This window comes from Homalodisca vitripennis, chromosome 5 (assembly GCF_021130785.1).
Source record: "Homalodisca vitripennis isolate AUS2020 chromosome 5, UT_GWSS_2.1, whole genome shotgun sequence".
Lineage (NCBI taxonomy): Eukaryota > Metazoa > Arthropoda > Insecta > Hemiptera > Cicadellidae > Homalodisca > Homalodisca vitripennis.
In genome coordinates, this window is record NC_060211.1 from 17,091,592 (window position 1) to 17,110,663 (window position 19,072).

General features: G+C 29.5%; 1 protein-coding gene across 1 annotated transcript in view; it reads right to left on the reverse strand.

Annotated features, from left to right (window-relative positions):
• Positions 1-715: 715 nt before the first annotated feature.
• LOC124363368 overlaps positions 716-19,072 on the reverse strand; it is a 37,936-nt gene continuing 19,579 nt past the window's right edge. The window contains exons 2-3 of the mRNA XM_046818618.1: positions 1,436-1,576; positions 716-827 (exon numbers count right to left, since the gene is read on the reverse strand). Of these exons, the coding sequence (XP_046674574.1) occupies positions 716-827; positions 1,436-1,576 (253 nt within the window). The remainder of the gene's footprint in view (positions 828-1,435; positions 1,577-19,072) is intronic.

Here is a 19,072-nt window from a genome sequence, read left to right on the forward strand (position 1 = left end):
GAGATAAAATGTTTCTTGGACTGGGATAGTTGGTAGCTGTAAATTTTGGCATATAATCAATACATATGCCACCAATATTTTCATTAGTAGCAGCCTGTTCCTGAACTTCGTTGATTTTATAGTAAAACTTTTTAGCCCTGCGCTTATGGACTATTTTTTCAGCTACATGGACTCTTTTAGCTATATCATTCAAGAATTTACTTTTAATTTTTATCTCAAGAGCCTCACAAGTACAGCAAGTGTCGACCTGTGGACGACCAAAATGCAGAGTAAAATTTTCTTTAAATATTTTAAGATAAAAATTTGTACCCAATATCAATATCTGGATTCGCCTGTTTAAACAGTTTATACATCTCAAGAACATTAAGTTTTTCATTCAAGTAGCTATAATCAGTTGTACCATAGTGTGTTATTTTCACAGGAAAGGAAAGCGATATGTTCTTTAACTCTATTGACAAAAATTAGTTGGTTTTGCATTGCCCGGGACACTTTTGCCTCTCATATCCTGAGGATTTTTACCCTCTGTTAGTAGTTTTGTCAATCTCCTGATGCGGTCACTACTTATTCCATGTATATTAGAGAATGCAAGTTTGCATACCTGCTGCTTCCAGATGGTGTTGATACTTCGTAAATGAATGTATTTCCTCTATCTGGACTTACGTGATATTTTCACTTGATTTCCTCCGCCGTTTCTGTTTAACTTCAGTTGCTGCAATCAAAGATTGTAGATAGTTGTCTTGCTCATTTTAGACCCCAAACTTCTAAAGGTCTCAAATATCCGTTTCCGTTCTTCATCTGCCACTTTTGTGAAGCACTTCCGCCGACACCTGAAAAAAACAACAAATTATTTCTGGGAATATATCTATTTATTTAAAGTTTTTAAAGAGTTTCTTCAATGTTATAGATTATATTGCATCAATTAGGCCATGTTGCAATTGTTTGTGTGAGTGTGTTTAAAATATTTTTCTTCACTTTAACACATCAAATTTATTGGTTTCATATAAGGATAGAAACTTAGTCTATACCAAAGTGTATTGTGAAAAGGAATTTTTTAAAGAAAGTTTTAGTTTATTAGTGTTACTCCAACAGTAATAGGTATGCGTATGGTGCGTTCATGTATGTGTGTGTGTGTGTGTGTGTGTGTGTGTGTGTGTGTGTGTGTATATTATATATTAAATTGTGTTTACAGGATAAGAGCTAAAAAAGTAGGCTATCACAAACACAATGATAGAAATTATTGCTATAGCACTATGACAGCTAAGGTAGAAAAAACTGACGTAGTCCATAATAGGACAGTAGTAAATAATAAATGTTTTTACTTCTATCTTTTATAATCTACTATTATATGACATTTAAGAGATATGCACATAAAATATGTACAAATATGTAAGCTTAGTACTTGAACGAACATAATAAAAAGTGGAAAAATACTTACTTGCAATCTTCTCCTGGAGTTATTTCTGGTACTTCTTTTCCAGTCCAACTTATGTATGAGCTTCCTGAAACTCTGGCTTTTTTAATTATTTCGGCCTTGTACTCGGATTTATTGAGAACACCCTTTTTCCTTTTACGTTTTCTGAATCTCTAAATTAAACATCTAGCTCATTCATTCTGATAATGATTTTAAAATGTTTCAATTTCGATATTAGACGAACAAAGAAAATAGGCTACTCTTTAATATCCCACCATAACCTCAAACCTGGGCTGGAATTGTTAGTGCAATGTAAACAGCTGATCACTGATCAAGGTGTCAGCTGTTGCTGCTGTTCACTTGAGAAACACTATAAGTCACTGACTTATGGTGTTTCTCAAGTGAACTAAAACTTTGTGGCATTATAAAGTTGGTAAAAAAAAGTCTGACTTATGTTGTTTCTCAGAGGAACTGTGTATTTATATCTGTTGATTGCAAAAATATAAAAAACTAAATTTAGCTAAAAAATTGACTTATGGGGTTTCTCAAATGACCAATTCAATTTATAAAGCGTTTTTGTAGGAAGAAATCAAAGAGCGAAACCGTTTTTAAATGTACCTGTAAAACTACTCGAATTTTTCTTCATTATTCTAAAATTCTTTATTGAATACCCTCAACAGTTTCAATACTAATTGAAATATTTTAGCGATTTTCTATAGTCTTAGACCTTATCTTTTCAGTTAACGCATTTATGATATGATATAAGAAATAAGCATATCTTAGTTTTATATAATTATAGTTTTCTTCGTTTGGACGTTCAGATGTTCAGCGAAAATTCGTATGGTTCTGATTTTATGTATTGCGCGTGTATGAGCACTTCTGGTTCCGAAAACATTATGTTTCCGACGCCATGGTGTAGTTTGCCGTGTTGCCTAGATCAAGAATATGTATATACATAGTTACATGAAGGCCACTTCAGTCATAAAGCGTCTATTTTCTACTATTATAATTTTCTTGGGGTCTAAGATATATCTGGTACTATATATTTTAAGATTGCTTGATACCCCGATCAATAAAAATATATAAAATGTGCAGTTCTAAAAGCCATTATTCTGTCAAAAAACCAATTTTTTGTAATAATTATATTACATTGGTTGCATGATGATAAAGTTATATTTCGATGATTTTTAAAGTGTTCAGACTATTACATGAAGAATTTACGTAGGCTAATCTAAGCATTTCAAAATTGTCTTATCTATAAACTATGTTACATTGAGTTCGACGAATATTTCGCAGTCATCTCTGTTAGTTTTATAACCTATATCATAAACTTGAAAATATTTTTGCTGGAGAAATGTTTAATGATAAGAAGCAAAAGTTAGAATTTGATCGAATCAAAGTTGAAAATAACTGAAAATTAAGGTGGAAGGTAACTTTAGAACGGGCAGTTTACACAGAACTCATTTTAAATCTAAAGGATTCAGGTTTATCTTTGAAGTAGAGTAATTTTATACCTTTATTAAAACGAACTGGGTTTCCGTAAGCAAACATATGATTTATTTAAATGAAAAATAAAAGATCTTTAATTACTTCCACTACCCACTCAACTATACTGTTCCTTTCATCCCAAATATTTTCTTGCAGTTATATGGTTAAGATATTTAAGTTGAGATAGACGTGTTGGCGTTGTTAGGTGGGTGAGATTAATAAAACTCTCTCTTTTATTCAATAAACAGAATTTAGTCCCTTCTTCCAACTAAGTTATCAAGTTTTAGTAGGTTTTTGATCCAATCATAAGGCTTGAGCAATTCATTGTCAACTCTCCTACCATATTTTAATCAGTAAAAATTCAGCTTACAGTCTAAAATATTTGTGTACATATCTCTTTTGCCGATATTACTTTATTTTTAAATGTATAAAGATATATGTAGCAAACGCTACAGAAGCTAAATCTCTGCAAATCAAAGAGACCTGTCGAATTTATGAACTCGAATGAGCTCAACAAGACGTTCAAAAAATAGACGTTAAAAATAATTATAATTTGATACAGAAATTCCATGTTGGATCAGCATTTTGGTTTGGTGATGTAATATCTTCATAACGTGATTATATCGATATAGTTATTTTTTAACGTGATATTTATAAAAAAAAAGAATATTCAAACTCCCAATAGTTACAAAAAGTATTTTTAAACAATCTTTCCAATATATAGGTACTAAGTACTTCAATCAATTACCATATGTGGTAAAAATTTGTATAAACTTAAAAATGTTTTCTGAAAAATTAAAAGAGTGGTTATTTTTAAAACAAGATGTAGACTTTATGAATGTTTGCTTAGTATAAATTCTGTACATATGTTGACATTAATTTTAATTTTTTTTTCTCGTCTGTTTGTTGTTTTATTTTTCTTCTAAAAATTTAAATTTATATTATGTGAGAAATGTTAAGTTGAACTGCAGTACCACCTGATATAGGACTATAATCTGTATGTATATAATGTTTTCAAGTAAACCAAGCGCCGCGCAGAGAGTGTCTTTGGATGTATGGAGACTGGACTCATTTATAATATTTTTTACAATTTATTTATATTAGTTTAAGGATGTTGTAAATTTGTTTATATTTAATAATTCACACTGGCCACACATACTTGTAAATGGGGTCAGTTATTTCCAAAGACATTTTATGTTATATTCATGTAAATTAACGAATGGAAAATAAATAATAATTATTATTATTTATCATGAAAATGATTTATTGTGTCAATGTGAAGGTCCTGGGATAGTAATTGTATTTTTGATTTTGAATATCTAGTTCCAAGAATGTGCAAACTGCTACATACCACGAGACATTAGGGGTTGTTGTATGCAAAGTTTCCAATTCGGATATTTCTGGTTTTTATGATCACCAATGGCCACCAAAACCTCACTTTATTACACAGTTCCCTAGTTCTAAGTGTTTATCTCTACGTCTTTTAATTCCGGATAAATCGTAATGTTTGTGCTTTCTACCTTTATATTTTCAAAAAGGGTATGGCAGTTTCTTTAAAAAACGATAATTTTTAAAACAGTTTCAGTATTAGTAATAAAAGACTTTATTTAGTGTTACTAATAATTGTTCTTTAACTCTCGTACCAAATTTAACATCAAAAGGCATCTGTGTTATTTGATTGGGTATTATTAACACCAGTACATATTGGAAGCTTTCACCTACAATGTATTCCAATATAAGTTTATGGCATAGCTGTAGCAAAAGATACATGTGAGTGGGTGGCCAACAATATTATTATTCCTTATTCCTTATAAACTTTATCAAACGATACGCGTTTATACTGGTACAATTTTGCTCTTGTTTTAATCAAGAAGTTATCTGAATATTTTAAAATAAAAATAAGCATCACCTAGATGCTCAAGGTGGATTTTTCATCGATACAGAATCCACCCACTAAGATATGACCAGAGGGATGAATTTAATACCTCGGTGCTGAAATGGTTTGAGCTCGAATTTTCTTCTTATTTCAAGCAATAAATAGATCCCAGGAAGTAAAATAAACGTTCAAAAATAAATGTTTGAATATTTATGTATAAATATATTAGTTGCATAGCTCAAGATATAAAATATTACTAAGATTTGGAGCCTTTAAAAATGTTTAATATAACTTTTAGTTTCAATGTCATAAGAACTACACCAGCAAACAAACTTTTTTTATCGGAAGAATGTTGTTCACACAATTTATATGTTTAATGCTGTAAAAAATAACCTCGGTCCCTCTTTGAGCTGGAAAACTCTGGTGCCCAATTAAAATTCAATTCGAAATATGAATGTAATTATCGTAATTTAATTACGGAAATAAGAAGTTCTTTTCAATATTTACAAGCAGAGGTATTTACCACGGAACGGAAAAAATTCTCATCAGTTGCCTTTATAAATCCATTCAGTTTTAATAGAAGCACTTAGCGAAGAGACAAAGGTGGACATTACAACTGAGAGAGGTGTCATCTAGGAACTCAAAGATATAGTAGAGGAGAAAAAGTGTTTGGAAAATTGTATCTAAACTATAGAATTCTAACAGTATCAATCAGATAACATGACATAACTCTCGATCATTGGATTTTCATTACGTCTATATGTTCAAATTTGTAGTAAAAACCTTTACGTGAAAATTCCAAATATAATGACAAACGTAAATCATTGTCATACCACTACTTTACCCATATATGAAAAGCATACTTGTAGATCACACTTTTGTATTTGCAAAGCACTCAAAACTTTACAGAACATCTAACGTTTTACAGATGGAATAATAAATAAAGGGGACTTCAAAGAACGTAAGTTAGTATTGCATTGAGAATTAAAACTTGTGTGTTTCCATTCTAATATTACACAGTTTGGAGTGATCCGTTTATTATTATGTGACTGTGGGGAAATATATAAACTTTCATTTTATTCCTTTATTAAACTTAATATTATTATTAAAATGTATTTAATAAATTTACATTTACGAAATAAATTTAATTTTAAATCTAAATTTATCAATATTTAATCAGTAACGTGATATCAGCTGTTTGCGAGGATTGACCAAAAGTCAAATAAAATCAGTTGTATTGCAGCGACAATTGCACATTGTATAGCAAACGTCATTAATTTTTATGAATATATGTATGAAAACTACTTAAACTGTGTTCTTTGACTATTTCTTAAGGCCGTTACGTTAGGTCCAATAAAGATCGTCACATAGTACAATAATAGTAATAAACTGAGAAAACGCGGATAACCCAACCTAGAGTTACAACCCCTAAAGGATCCTGGCTCCTTTATAAATGTCGAGGCAAACAATGGTCAGTGCAGTAACAGACAAAGTCAATTTTAACTAATCCTCAAGAATTTACTCTATGTAAAAATTTAAGTGCATTTCTTCTAGGTAGTCTTTAAGGTTACACTATGCAATACAGTTTACTGTTTATTTCTCTTGCCAATACTCTAGATACTGTTAGTGATAAAAAAAGTATTTGCTTAAGCGGTAGGAATTAGAAATTAACAAACTTAACATGAATGGTAGCATGGTTCACCCTATAATTTTAAAAAGGTATATGTTATGTTAAGTGTATTAAGTGAAAATAAATAATCAAATAGCATTTGCCATTCAATGCTATAAAATAATACACAACTTAACCCATGGTTAAGATAAAGTATTAAAGGAACAACGCATAGATCATTTGAAGTGCAAGAATAGTGATAATCACTAACTTTATTGTACATTTAAATTATGCATAACATGGATAGTCACGTAATAGTAGTAACGGTACTAGAATTACTGATTATACATAAATACATTTAACTAAAATTTTCAGAGTAAACACAGTAAACCTAAATTTACAACGGATAAACGTTTTAAAGTCTTTAGGCAACAGAGTGTAGAGCAATACCAATTCACGCTTCCGAAAAATCTGTTAAAAGGATCATCATGTTCAAATCACGTTTTGCTTACATTGATGGTCTGAACTCAGCACATGACGTGGTATGAATTCATTATAATGCATTGTATAGATAATTTTTCAAACGTAAATGGGGATAAAAATAAATAAAATAAATAAATAAACATTTTACATAGGTTAGACCACTTAGGTACTAATACTTAAAAAAAGTAACTATAAAAGCTAAACAAGCTTTAACAGTAAAAACAAAATTCCAGCCAGTAAAATTAGAACCCACACCATGAAGAAATAAAAAGAACCTGAAGAATAATTGAGGTGAAGAATAAAAAAACCTGCCCCGCCGTCTCCCAACGATTGCCATTTGGTTTATTGTTTCAGATGTACAGGATGCTAAGTGACGTGCTGATATTCATTCCCTCTCGGCCTGTCACATTCTCTGGCGTGTACTGCGGGTTTTGTGTATTGTTGCGGTTGTATTATACTTATTGTTTGTGCCTTTTCTTAACTGATTCATTTTTAATGTGTATGCTTGATTAATTTGATTGATTTTGAATTGTTTTGTTGTCAAATGTTTAAGCTTGGGTGAGTTCATCACTTGATACGTGTAAATGAAGTGATATGTGTTTCGACACTTTAAGAAGAGAGTGGATTCCAATCCTTGAAACGTAGTAATATTATCTTGTTACATAACCAAGGAAAATCCCTTTATTCTTTGAAATAATCCATCTTTATATATGAAATATAATGGATGCATATATATTTATTTAACGTGTTTAAAATTACAAGACTTTTTAATGAATTTGTTATGTATGCCGATTTTTACTCTAAACGGTTTGATTATATAATACTATTATTATTCTAATTACACAAAATTCAATTCCAACCAAACAATGACCGAGCTATTAAATAATTATTGTTGCGACGCACCTAACCGTACCTAAATTACATTACCCATTGAAAGAGCACCGATGTCGTTTAATATTTATTTTTTTGTGTACATGTGTTGGATCCCTGCCATATGCATCCCTTTTCCTAAAAATTCTTTTATGAAAACATCAAAAATTACTTACTTATGTTTAATTTCACATACGTTAGTTTACATTCTAATTTACAAACGTTTTTCTTTAAAAGCATTGAACTATATATATATATATATATACAACTATATACACATTATTAACTTGTATAAATATATACAAGTTAATAATGAAAGAACGTCAGAGAACCACTTTAAAATTTTAAACGTTTACTATCCTCACAATGTTAATGGTTTTCAGTTTTGCTCACTTGTCGCTAAAAACTAAAAAGTAAAAGACACAATTAAAGTCAAAGTGCTCTTAAATTCAATAAAAATGAATAAAACAGATTGAACCTCTCTTGTGGCTGCGAGTTTGTTGAATCACGTTGTAGACAAATTGATTTAATCTCTCTAAGTACATATTAAGCATATTTGTTGTGCTCTTTATTGGAAAGTGACTGTCGTTTTATTGCTTGTAAAATCTCATTACCGACAAGGAGACCATTAAATCTTGTCATATTCTATCAAATTAATTTCTGAAATATTTTTGTTGAGGGATTGGATTGATACTGTATATTCGTAGGTTTAAATGTACAAAAATATTTTATGATATATGTCTCATGTAGGAAACACAATAATATTTATCTATAACACAAAAAAACTTTGAGAAATTTTAAAAAAATAAACGAACTTGAAAAATACTTTTTATTTGGTCCAACTTCTTTGGTTAAAATAAAAAAATAAATTGCTAACATTTTCCTGTACTTCAGATGTCACTTTAAAGGTAAATTGAGAAGGTGTATTATGATTTAACTAAGAAAAGAATCCCTATCCTAACAGTCCACACGAATCATAAATTTGTTTATTTCATTCTTTGAGGACTGTTATATCATAGCTGAATAATTAAAATTATATCTTTCACTTGAAATTATCCAAGCAAACTTCCTTATTAAAGGAGCCATGACTGTATTTGGGTTTTTATCAGATTTCGGTATTGTAAAGTTCTTTATATAAAAACTTTATATAAAAAAGTTAGGCAGTATTTTTTTTGAAATATTATATATTTGTAAGAAAATGAGATTAACTAAAAAGATACCTATTAATTTCATGTAAAGGTACCTGTAACCAGAACACATGAACTTGTAACTGCTTGTTAAAAATAAATTATATTTATTTTTCAAATGTCTTGTTTGAAGTATAACTGTTTTGTTCAATAAGCTACTCAAGGATTCTACTAGTCTTCATTTCCAAGAAATAGTGAAGCAGTCGAGAAATAATTGCATTGTAAAAGTTCTCAACCTGGATTTACTTCGAATTAATATACGGATTACTCTTAAGAAAGACATTGAATGTCTGTCGCCAATATAAGAGTCTGTATGATATTTGTTAGCGCTAAATTAACAGTTATATTAGCGGCTAATGGTTGGTTTTAGATTCGTAAATCAAATGAAATTTTAATCTAAGAATAATTATTTTTTAATATTTTTTAACCTATTTTACACCCTCCCTTCACCTTTAACATACTAGCGCCGCTGACGATAAATTTCTTTGTAAATGAAAATTATGTTCATTAAAAAAAAACCCGAAGCTGAGTGATAACAACGCGGAACATGTTCTCGGCCTCTGGACTGTATAACATAACTGGAAGACCTGAAAGTTGTAACAAACGTAACGACATGCATCAATAAAAGTTAATTATTTTTTTGACGTTTGTTCTTGAAAACTGTATAGTTGTAAAGGAAACAGGGATTTTTCATAAAATTTTCATCGTTCAATGATAACAAAAAGTCAGTAAAATTATAGTTTTGGATTTGCAATTCGATCTCTTCACCAGGCGAATAACCAACCTAACACATACCTAAAACTTTGGTTAAAATAAACAAATCCTACCAGAGCGTTGTGACACGCGTACGTCAGGAATCACAACCATGAAATTTTGAGTGAATTCCATTAACTATCAAACATACATTTAACAACAGCAAACAATTATTGAAACTTTATAAAATACAGGTCACATTATGTGTACACTCGCCGACCAATAATCTGACACTGAGGTTTAAGTAATGTTTTAAATTTTTTTAATCTTTTTGGTTAAAAACCCATCGGATCCCTTAATTACACTTGGTGGTGTACATGAAAATATACATCTTTTAATTCACCCTGAATAGTAATGGGCTACTTTTTAATATAACTGAGATGTGAAAAAAATCATCGATTCCCTCGTTCCTAACACCTGGTTTTCCCTCTCCCGAAACATTACTCTCTCTATGAAAACATCTCTTACCTGTTTAAAAATTAAAAATTTAAAAATCTGGTTCAGCTGAAAGGAACACTGATTATTTACTTTGTAAAATTATGTAAACAAAATAAAAAGTAAATTTTTGTAAATTGAACTTTTAATGACAAAAAAGTATTTTTGATTACAAACATAAATATATCATAACGAATTTAAATTCAGTGTAATGCTTTTGTTTGACTGTCCTACATTCAAACAACTGATTTCATGACATATGTGACGTATAAAAAACTACGTTCCTTTTTTGAAGAATAATTACTAATCTACTAATTACCTAGATAATCTTAAAAAAAATGGCATATGCCTTTAGGATCGTGATGATAAGTACAGTTCAATACTCGTCCCAAAATTTATATGTGTTTTTGTTCTACGGTAAATGAAATTTTGCCCCTCAGTAGGTCACTTTCAAGACAGGTAATGAAATGTAGCATTTATTTTCTTTTCATTATAATTTCCAAGGGATAACACTACCACGCTTAAAATACTTCAATTAATATGATAGTTGTAAAATAATGTTTCGTATAATTTACATCAAAATATTAGTAGATTCAGGAACAAAATAATATCTTAGATGATCTTAGATGAATCATTTTAGTATATCATAACTGGTCTTATTACAACAGCCGACATGTTAAACACAAACGAGTGATCAAAAATTACGGTTGTATTAATTAAATACCAGAGAATATGTGTTACCTGAGATTCAGCATTCCTGAGTTTTCTTAAACAAGGAGTTTATTGTTGTAAAATGTATTCATATATAATATTAAGTTGATAATTTTATCATCTTTTCTATATAAAATGAAATTTCGTATATCATTAATTTGAAGTATATTGATGAAATTTTTTTGGGATTTTTTGTTTCATAATACACACATTTTGTTCATTCAGTTGAGTTTCATAGCAGTATTTGAATGATAAATATCTACAGAACAGGTTAAAAAGTGATTATGTATTTGTTGAGGTATTTCGACTGCATATTTAGTTGCTACGACACAAAACATTGTGCATATTACAAAAATAAACATGTTAAAAATTTCCAAAAGTTATATTCATTTTGTTATAAGTTGTATTTATTTTGAGGTTTTCTTGTTGTTAATATCTCGTTGGTTATCCATAATACCAATGTAAACTTTATCACTACCGCTCAGACAAATCCCATAGTGACATGATTTATCATCGAACTCAGTCTATGTATATTGTAATTTAACCTCTATTGTAATTAAAATAAGCTTTTGCCATTTATAAAGTTTATATAAATGTTGAAGAAATTGTTTTACTGGTATTTTATCATGGCAGAAACGGCAGAATACAAAATAATAAAATCGTAAAAAGTACTGTGGTGTGCACAATCATCTGGCAAAGAGATTGGGGTCAGAGTTTCTGTGGAAGATGTAATTTTTGAAGTGCAATCTTTAAAGAAGTAATAGTAATAATAATATAATTAACTGAGCGTTAGAGAATACTAATAAAAGTGCTGCAAGCTTTTCATTTCCGTCTGAATATCTGTCTATCTGTCTGTCCTTTCACAAGATATTACAAGAGTGAATAACTCTTGAGTAACTCTTTAAAGATATAAATCATACTCAATGAGGAAGGTAAAGTTTTTAAATTTCTTTATTTTTGAATTTACTTTGAACTTCAAGAAAGAATCACAATTGAAATTGAAATAAAAAAGGAATTTTGTTAAATAATATCCCTTCGATGTGAAAGACCCTCATACCACACTCTATTACACTTTGTTACTAAATATATTCAGTTTTCAGGATTCACTTGGAAAATAATTTCTAGATAAACAAAGCTTGATTTTTTTTTAAAGATGAGGTCTGCTGGGAATTATAATCCTCACTGAACATAAACCTCGTATAAAGTTTGATTGGGACATACCTCCTCACTCACATGTTACTTTGTGTAGTGGTATTTTGTATAAGGGTCAATAGGTGTCATTGCATAATATAGCATAAAACATAAACATCGCATAAAATTAAGTAATAATTTAGTGATATTTTTATAAGTTATAATATTATTTAATAACTTATTTTATTTATTTCACTTAAGCAATTAACACAATTGTACTCAAAATTTGATACTTATGTTGTGGTCATACAACGTGATTAATGTAATATAGTCAATTACTACATTTTCAAATTACATTATTATATCTAATTAAAGTACATACACAATAAGATACAATTGATCCTATTTTATTCCTATTTAATTTTCCATGAAGAAGAGTAATCTTTACTTTACAGGACCACATAAATAATACTGCCTCTTTGCCTTGTCGAAGTGAATCCTCAAGTTGGAATAAAGCCAAACTCGCCTTACACAACCCTCAACGACTCCAATATCTCCTGTTGGAGCTCAACTCGACTTTACGATTATGAAGCACTTTAACTAAAATACGTTTCCAGATACACGATTAAGAGAAAATATAACACATTCATTATCTAAGCCCTCGGTATTTTTGTATAACCATTGTATCAGACATTGATACTCTTGATAGCCAAATTGTTACATCTTACCTCCTGTTAATAAAGTGTTCTAACAAACAAAAATGAATCGTTGATTAATATAATGATCTATTTAATTTATTATCTATTTAAAGTTAAACTAGTTAAATTTATTCAATGTCCGGAAGCTGTACCTCACTAGAGTATAAGAATATCCAGTAAGGCAAGCATAGAGGAATAAGTGTTAATCATCCACAGCGAAACAGTTTCAAAAGCCACTGATTTTAAAGAGACGAATATAAATGTGACATTTTGTAGGCACTTGAAAAAATAAAATTAAGGTTAGATTATATTGGCTACCTACTTCGCTTTGACGAATATTACAATAAAACACCTATAATAACATTTTGTAGATTAAATATTCAATTATGCATCCATAAAATGTCATTTTTAAGTTATTAAAAGCAATATTTCATTATTTCTTGTTTTATGTTTATTTTAGGAGTCATAGATTTTTATGAAGAACACTGTTTATTCGTTTATAACTGAAGTTGAGCTAGGCGGGTTTCGAGTGAATGATGTGTTTGGAAATCGAAAACACATACATCTACAACATTTACTGGCATATCCATACTGGCAATCCATGAGTTATGGTCCATTTTATACAGAAATTAAAAATGTATTTAGACCAAATTTTAACATTAAAATAAAATTTTACACAACAAATAAGTTAAATAATATAATTGGAAATCCAAAAAGATAAAATTTTAGATACAATAGAAGTGGAATTTACAAAATTAATTGTCAAGATTGTGATAAGATTTACATTGGACAGACAAAAAACCCAAAAACAGATTTAAAGAACACAAAAGATATTATAAATACGGATAAACTAAAAGTTAGCTAATACCAAACATGCATTAGAAAAAAATCACACCTCTAAAAACTATACATTATTAAATAGATTCCATGAAAAAGAAGAACTCAACGCTTATGAAACATTATACATGCAAATAACATAAAGATAAAATATTAAACATTGATTTTGGACCCATTCAAAATTCACCTTCCTTTAAAATACAAGTAAATTATTTTGATGCGAACTTTTATACATATATTAGTATTTATTTGATTTTACTTGTATTCAAACAAATCTTGAATTAAGCTTTATTGTTCAGGTGAAAATTGTTTTAAATTGTAAAATATTTATAGTATTTTAAATTGTTGATTCACACCTGACGATAGCATCTTTGATGTCGAAAGGCCTCGAGTGAAAAAATAAAATTATTGTATAATTGTGACTGTCCTTTTATAAAATGATAGAAAATAGTTTTTCCAATAAGAAGAGCTCCTCCTTCAATGAAATTCAAAATATTTGGGCTCTCTTTTGTTATATACAAAAATAAATTAATTTCATTTTGTTCAATGAAAACTTAAAATAATTTAAATTTAGAAAACAACAAAACTCATTTATAAGCAAGTTAAAAACATGATATTTTTAAAAAGAGATGTAATTTTAGTATAATTATTTTAAGTAAAGCAATGACTCTCTTAATGGAATATAGCGTATTCTAATATTTTAAATATATTTTTATTGTAATTGAATACACTTAGAAATAAACTGAAATACACAATTTGATATAAACATAAAACATGATTTTATTGTTAGAGATGTAGCCTCTAAAAGTGTTTTATAATAATAACATAATATTAATAAACTTTTATCACTTTTATACTTTTATTTTACGTACAATGTACATTTCGGAATCATTGATTCCATCTTCAGGTACAAATAAGGTTAAGTTAACCTTATTTGTACCTGAAGATGGAATCAATGATTCCGAAATGTACATTGTACGTAAAATAAAAGTATAAAAGTGATAAAAGTTTATTAATATTATGTTATTATGATTTTAATGTTCGTATAAAGATGTAAAACACCTTCGCACACCTCAAATTTTGGAAATAAAAGTATTTATTTATAATAAAGTTAATGGCGTCATTGTAAATATTATTATCATTAATAATTGAACTACTTATAGTATTATAATGCTCTAGTGTATTTAGAATGAACGTGTAAAAATTGTTGGAAGAGGTTTAAACACGTTTTTGTATAATAAGTATACAAAACTGTATATACCTTGATCCCTTTTCCTCTTATTTAATGATTATTTTGACGATGAAGGGATTATGGAGGAAACAGGATATTTTAAGAACATACAAAACAACACACAAACATTACATACGTTCAGTGATACAAGAATTTATTAAACTTTGTTTCGGGATCTTCCTTTTTGATCAATATCTTTCTTGGGTGAATAACCAATCATTGCATATTATCATACTATTAAATAAACTAAGCCTTACCAGGAGACGGTGTTAGCCTATGCATTATGTCACGAATCAAAAACATACTATACTTCAACTCCATGCACACTACCTCTAAAACATACACTTAATGAAAACATAACACTATTATTGAAACTGACTTGTAAGAGGGATATATTTGTCACCAAAATTTAAGAAATAATAGAATATGTAATTAATGATTAAATAAGTTGTTCATCTTTCAAAAATATTCTTCATGCTTTCTACATTATAATATCTACCCGCGGTAAATATAACTGAAACGTGATGTAAAATTTAAAAGGTAGACTGTGGTAAAACCTTCCACATCGCCTGAGAGAACACACAGCTAATGGAAGTAACTTTCGTTCTGGTATGTACTTATTTTTGTATGTTACAATCTAACTATAGAGGATCAAAGTTACTACATAACCATTGTGTTTGTAGTTAGCCATTGTAACATTGATTTGTATTTGTGTATATTGACAACTATCTTGATTAATTTATAGTTTTCAGTTAAACGAAAAGTTAAAAAAATCAGCATACTCATATTTTCAATATATATATTTTTGTGTAATTTTTCTGCAATAAGTCAAAGCTATGCAGTAACATCTTGTATTAATTAAATGTTTCTAAACAGCCATAAGGGTTTGAATATGTGTTAATTTAATGATAATATCATAAACACGCTAACTTGCACATACATGATTCCTACTATCATTTGAAATCTGAAGTTAAATATAATTTACTATTTTTCCTGTGTAATTAAATAAATAATACATTACTTCACTATTTGATAGTATTTTATTTGATAAATTCTGTTTACATTCTACATACTTTAAAATTTTAGACTAATTGAAGAAATATGTTATCATGTAATGATTGAATATAACAAGTACAATTGAAACTGCTCCGTGCTTACTCACAGCAGTAATACAAGTGAAACTTTGATAATGAGTTGCTTAACTTGAAGTTAGTTAAAGTATTCTCCCTTTATAATTGTGGGGGTTACCGCAAATATAAAATAGCCTAAAGATTATATTATATAGTTATGAAGTGCTATAAGTTATATCAAGAGGTCGTATTAAATCAAACATATTTTAAATACTTGAGCGCATTTAGGTTCTATTTTCTTTCATAAATATGTCAATAGTAATACAAAGAAGAAGTTTGGAATTCCAATGTCGACTTAATTATCTATAGTGCACCAAAAATGATGTTATATAAAACTCTTCACCACACTATTAGGTGATCGAATAGAATATTCCCTGCTCTTTCACTGCCTGTGTTTTATATTTTATGGGGGAATTTAAGCTATTGTTGTTATTAAGTTCCGTACGTTTTTGTATTTACTTTAAGATATGTATTGTTAAAAAACATCATTTAACCACCAATAAAGCAATAATACATGTTGTATATTAATACCATATTCAGAAAGATAAATTTAAGAAAGAATATTGTTTTACAAATTAACTACTCCACCTCTTCCGAATTCAGTCTATAACGGGATAAAAGATCGTAACTATAACTAACAAGGGTAGTGTACATATACAGGGTGTACATAAAGTCCTGCACGGGTATAATATTTTCTGAACGATAACAGATAAATAAACAAGATTTGGTACATCAATACTACACCTAAAAATCTACTTTTTTGAAGGAACTATCAGTTTTCTGTAATATCATGGGGACGTCCCGCAAGGAGTCAGAAAGAAATCTTAAATAGGAGCATAGGTCAATATGGACATCATTTTAAAGGGCTTATTTAGCAGAGTTTAATGCCGCAAACCACACTCAAAAAGATTAATCCAGTACAAAATGGCGGCTGTTCGAAGATTTTATTTGGTTACATTTTATTAGTAGCCATAACCCCAGTAAAGCAAAACTGCAACCAAACAAATACTGCAGCTAACTACTACATTATGCTTGTCAGTTGTACATAAGTGAATTATGACATTAGGTATCCTCAAGGGTTACAAATTTGGTCCTAATATATTGATAACAGGGAAAACCTGATAACAGTAACAATTAGAAATCTCTTATCTTTGGGTCGCAGTTAGGACTTTCCTATTAGCCAGTCTATTCATAGTAGGCTATTCTAGTTTTCTTGTTTTAGTAGTGCTGTCCATCCATTTTATCAGTGCGCTTTAGTACAAAAGAGTTTGTCGTATTGCTTGTAGTTCTTCAACTACATTATGTCGCTTGACGAACGTGAACGTATAACACTTCTTATGATGGTTGGTTGGGGAAATAACAGACGATCACACGAGGAAGCATGTTATTTATTTAATGACTACTTTCACGAAAGGCAGCCAATTTCTAGAACAACTGTAGGGAGAACTGTTCAACACTTTATGGAAATAGGAAGTGTTTCCGATCGTCATAGGTCGCTGAGATTTCTAATTGTTACTGTTATCAGGTTTTCCCCGTTATCAATATATTAGGACCAAATTTGTAACCCTTGAGGATAACTAATGTCATAATTCACTTCTGTACAACTGACAAGCATAATGTAGTAGTTAGCTGCAGTATTTGTTTGGTTGCAGGTTTGCTTTACTGGGGTTATGGCTACTAATAAAATGTAACCAAGTAAAATCTTTGAACAGCCGCCATTTTGTACTGGATCAATCTTTTTGAGTGCGGTTTGCGGCATTAAACTCTGCTAGATAAGCCCTTTAAAATGATGTCCATATTGACCTATGCTCCTATTTCAGATTTCCTTCTGACTCCTTGCGGGACGTTCCCATGATATTACAGAAAACTGATAGTTCCATCAAAAAGTAGATTTTTAGGTGTAGTATTGATGTACCAAATCTTGTTTATTTATCTGTTATCGTTCAGAAAATATTATACCCGTGCAGGACTTTATGTACACCCTGTATGTGATATAACAAGATTTACTAAGGATTCAATGAGGGACATCCTTTCGCAGGATATTCACCATTATCAAACTCGAAATTGCTTATGCAGAAATAAAGTTTTATTTTATAGCAATATTCGATTTTTAGATATGTATATCACGAGTAAAATTAAATATAACCTACAGGAAAAAAAGTAAAAGATAATGTTTCCAACCTCATGCCTTCTATAACGCTCAGCCAAACCCCATGGATGGCCATACACTGTCATCTAATTTCTTTACATATCATGTTTACACTTCAACTCGTTTTCGTGACATCTAAATTAAGAGAGAAGAGGAGTCTTATCAACCCTTTAAGTGATAGCAAAATATTGACAATTTTGCCTGTTCCCAGAGTTGCAGGCTAACGGTCCAACGACATAAATTATTCTTATAACGTCTTCAGTGTTTTGAAAAACTAATCTCCCATCAAATATATATCAGTTTGTTGTCTTGAGTTCTAAATTAAAATATTCTACTAATATTTATACGGTTCTGTTGTAAAATACATATGTAAAATATTAGCAAAAGTAGTAAGATCTCATAGTCAGTTTATATAATTGGATAATCTTACTACCGGTGACTTTAACATCCTATGTGAAAAATATATTCAGTAACGTTGTTTTAACCAAGTAAATCCTTAAGCATTATCACTCAATATTAATAGAAATTAATAAGTTTATAATATAATATTATATAGATGAAAATTGTCTTGCAATACACGAGTTTTAGTCAATGTCTCAACAATACAAAGATAAAATAGGGTGTAAAAAGGTAAAAGGAAAGAATTTCATATTTCAACATGAGAAGTTAGTGTTAATAATCCCTCCCTGACTCTTTAAGGTGATTTCCAAACCATTACTAATACTCGGTATGTGGATTGCTAGCGAGGACAGGATCGAGCAGACGTTTTTTTTCGAAGAAAAAGTCGAACCTTACGTTACTTGACTAGTTTGTTTTGCGATAGCCTTACCCGCTACAAAATGCCTTCAAGAATTTGTTATAAATCTTGAATTAATAAAAAATTCTGAACAGAATAAAAGCTACACGATGTAAGATGATGCTAACATCATACGCAGCAAAGGTGGCTCTTTTAACATTATTATAATAGTCTATTATAAACAAATGTAAGGATACCAATATTGTCCTTTGTATGAATCCAATGGAAATACATATCAGTGAATATAAAAAATATCCATGTTAATTTTATTGTTGAA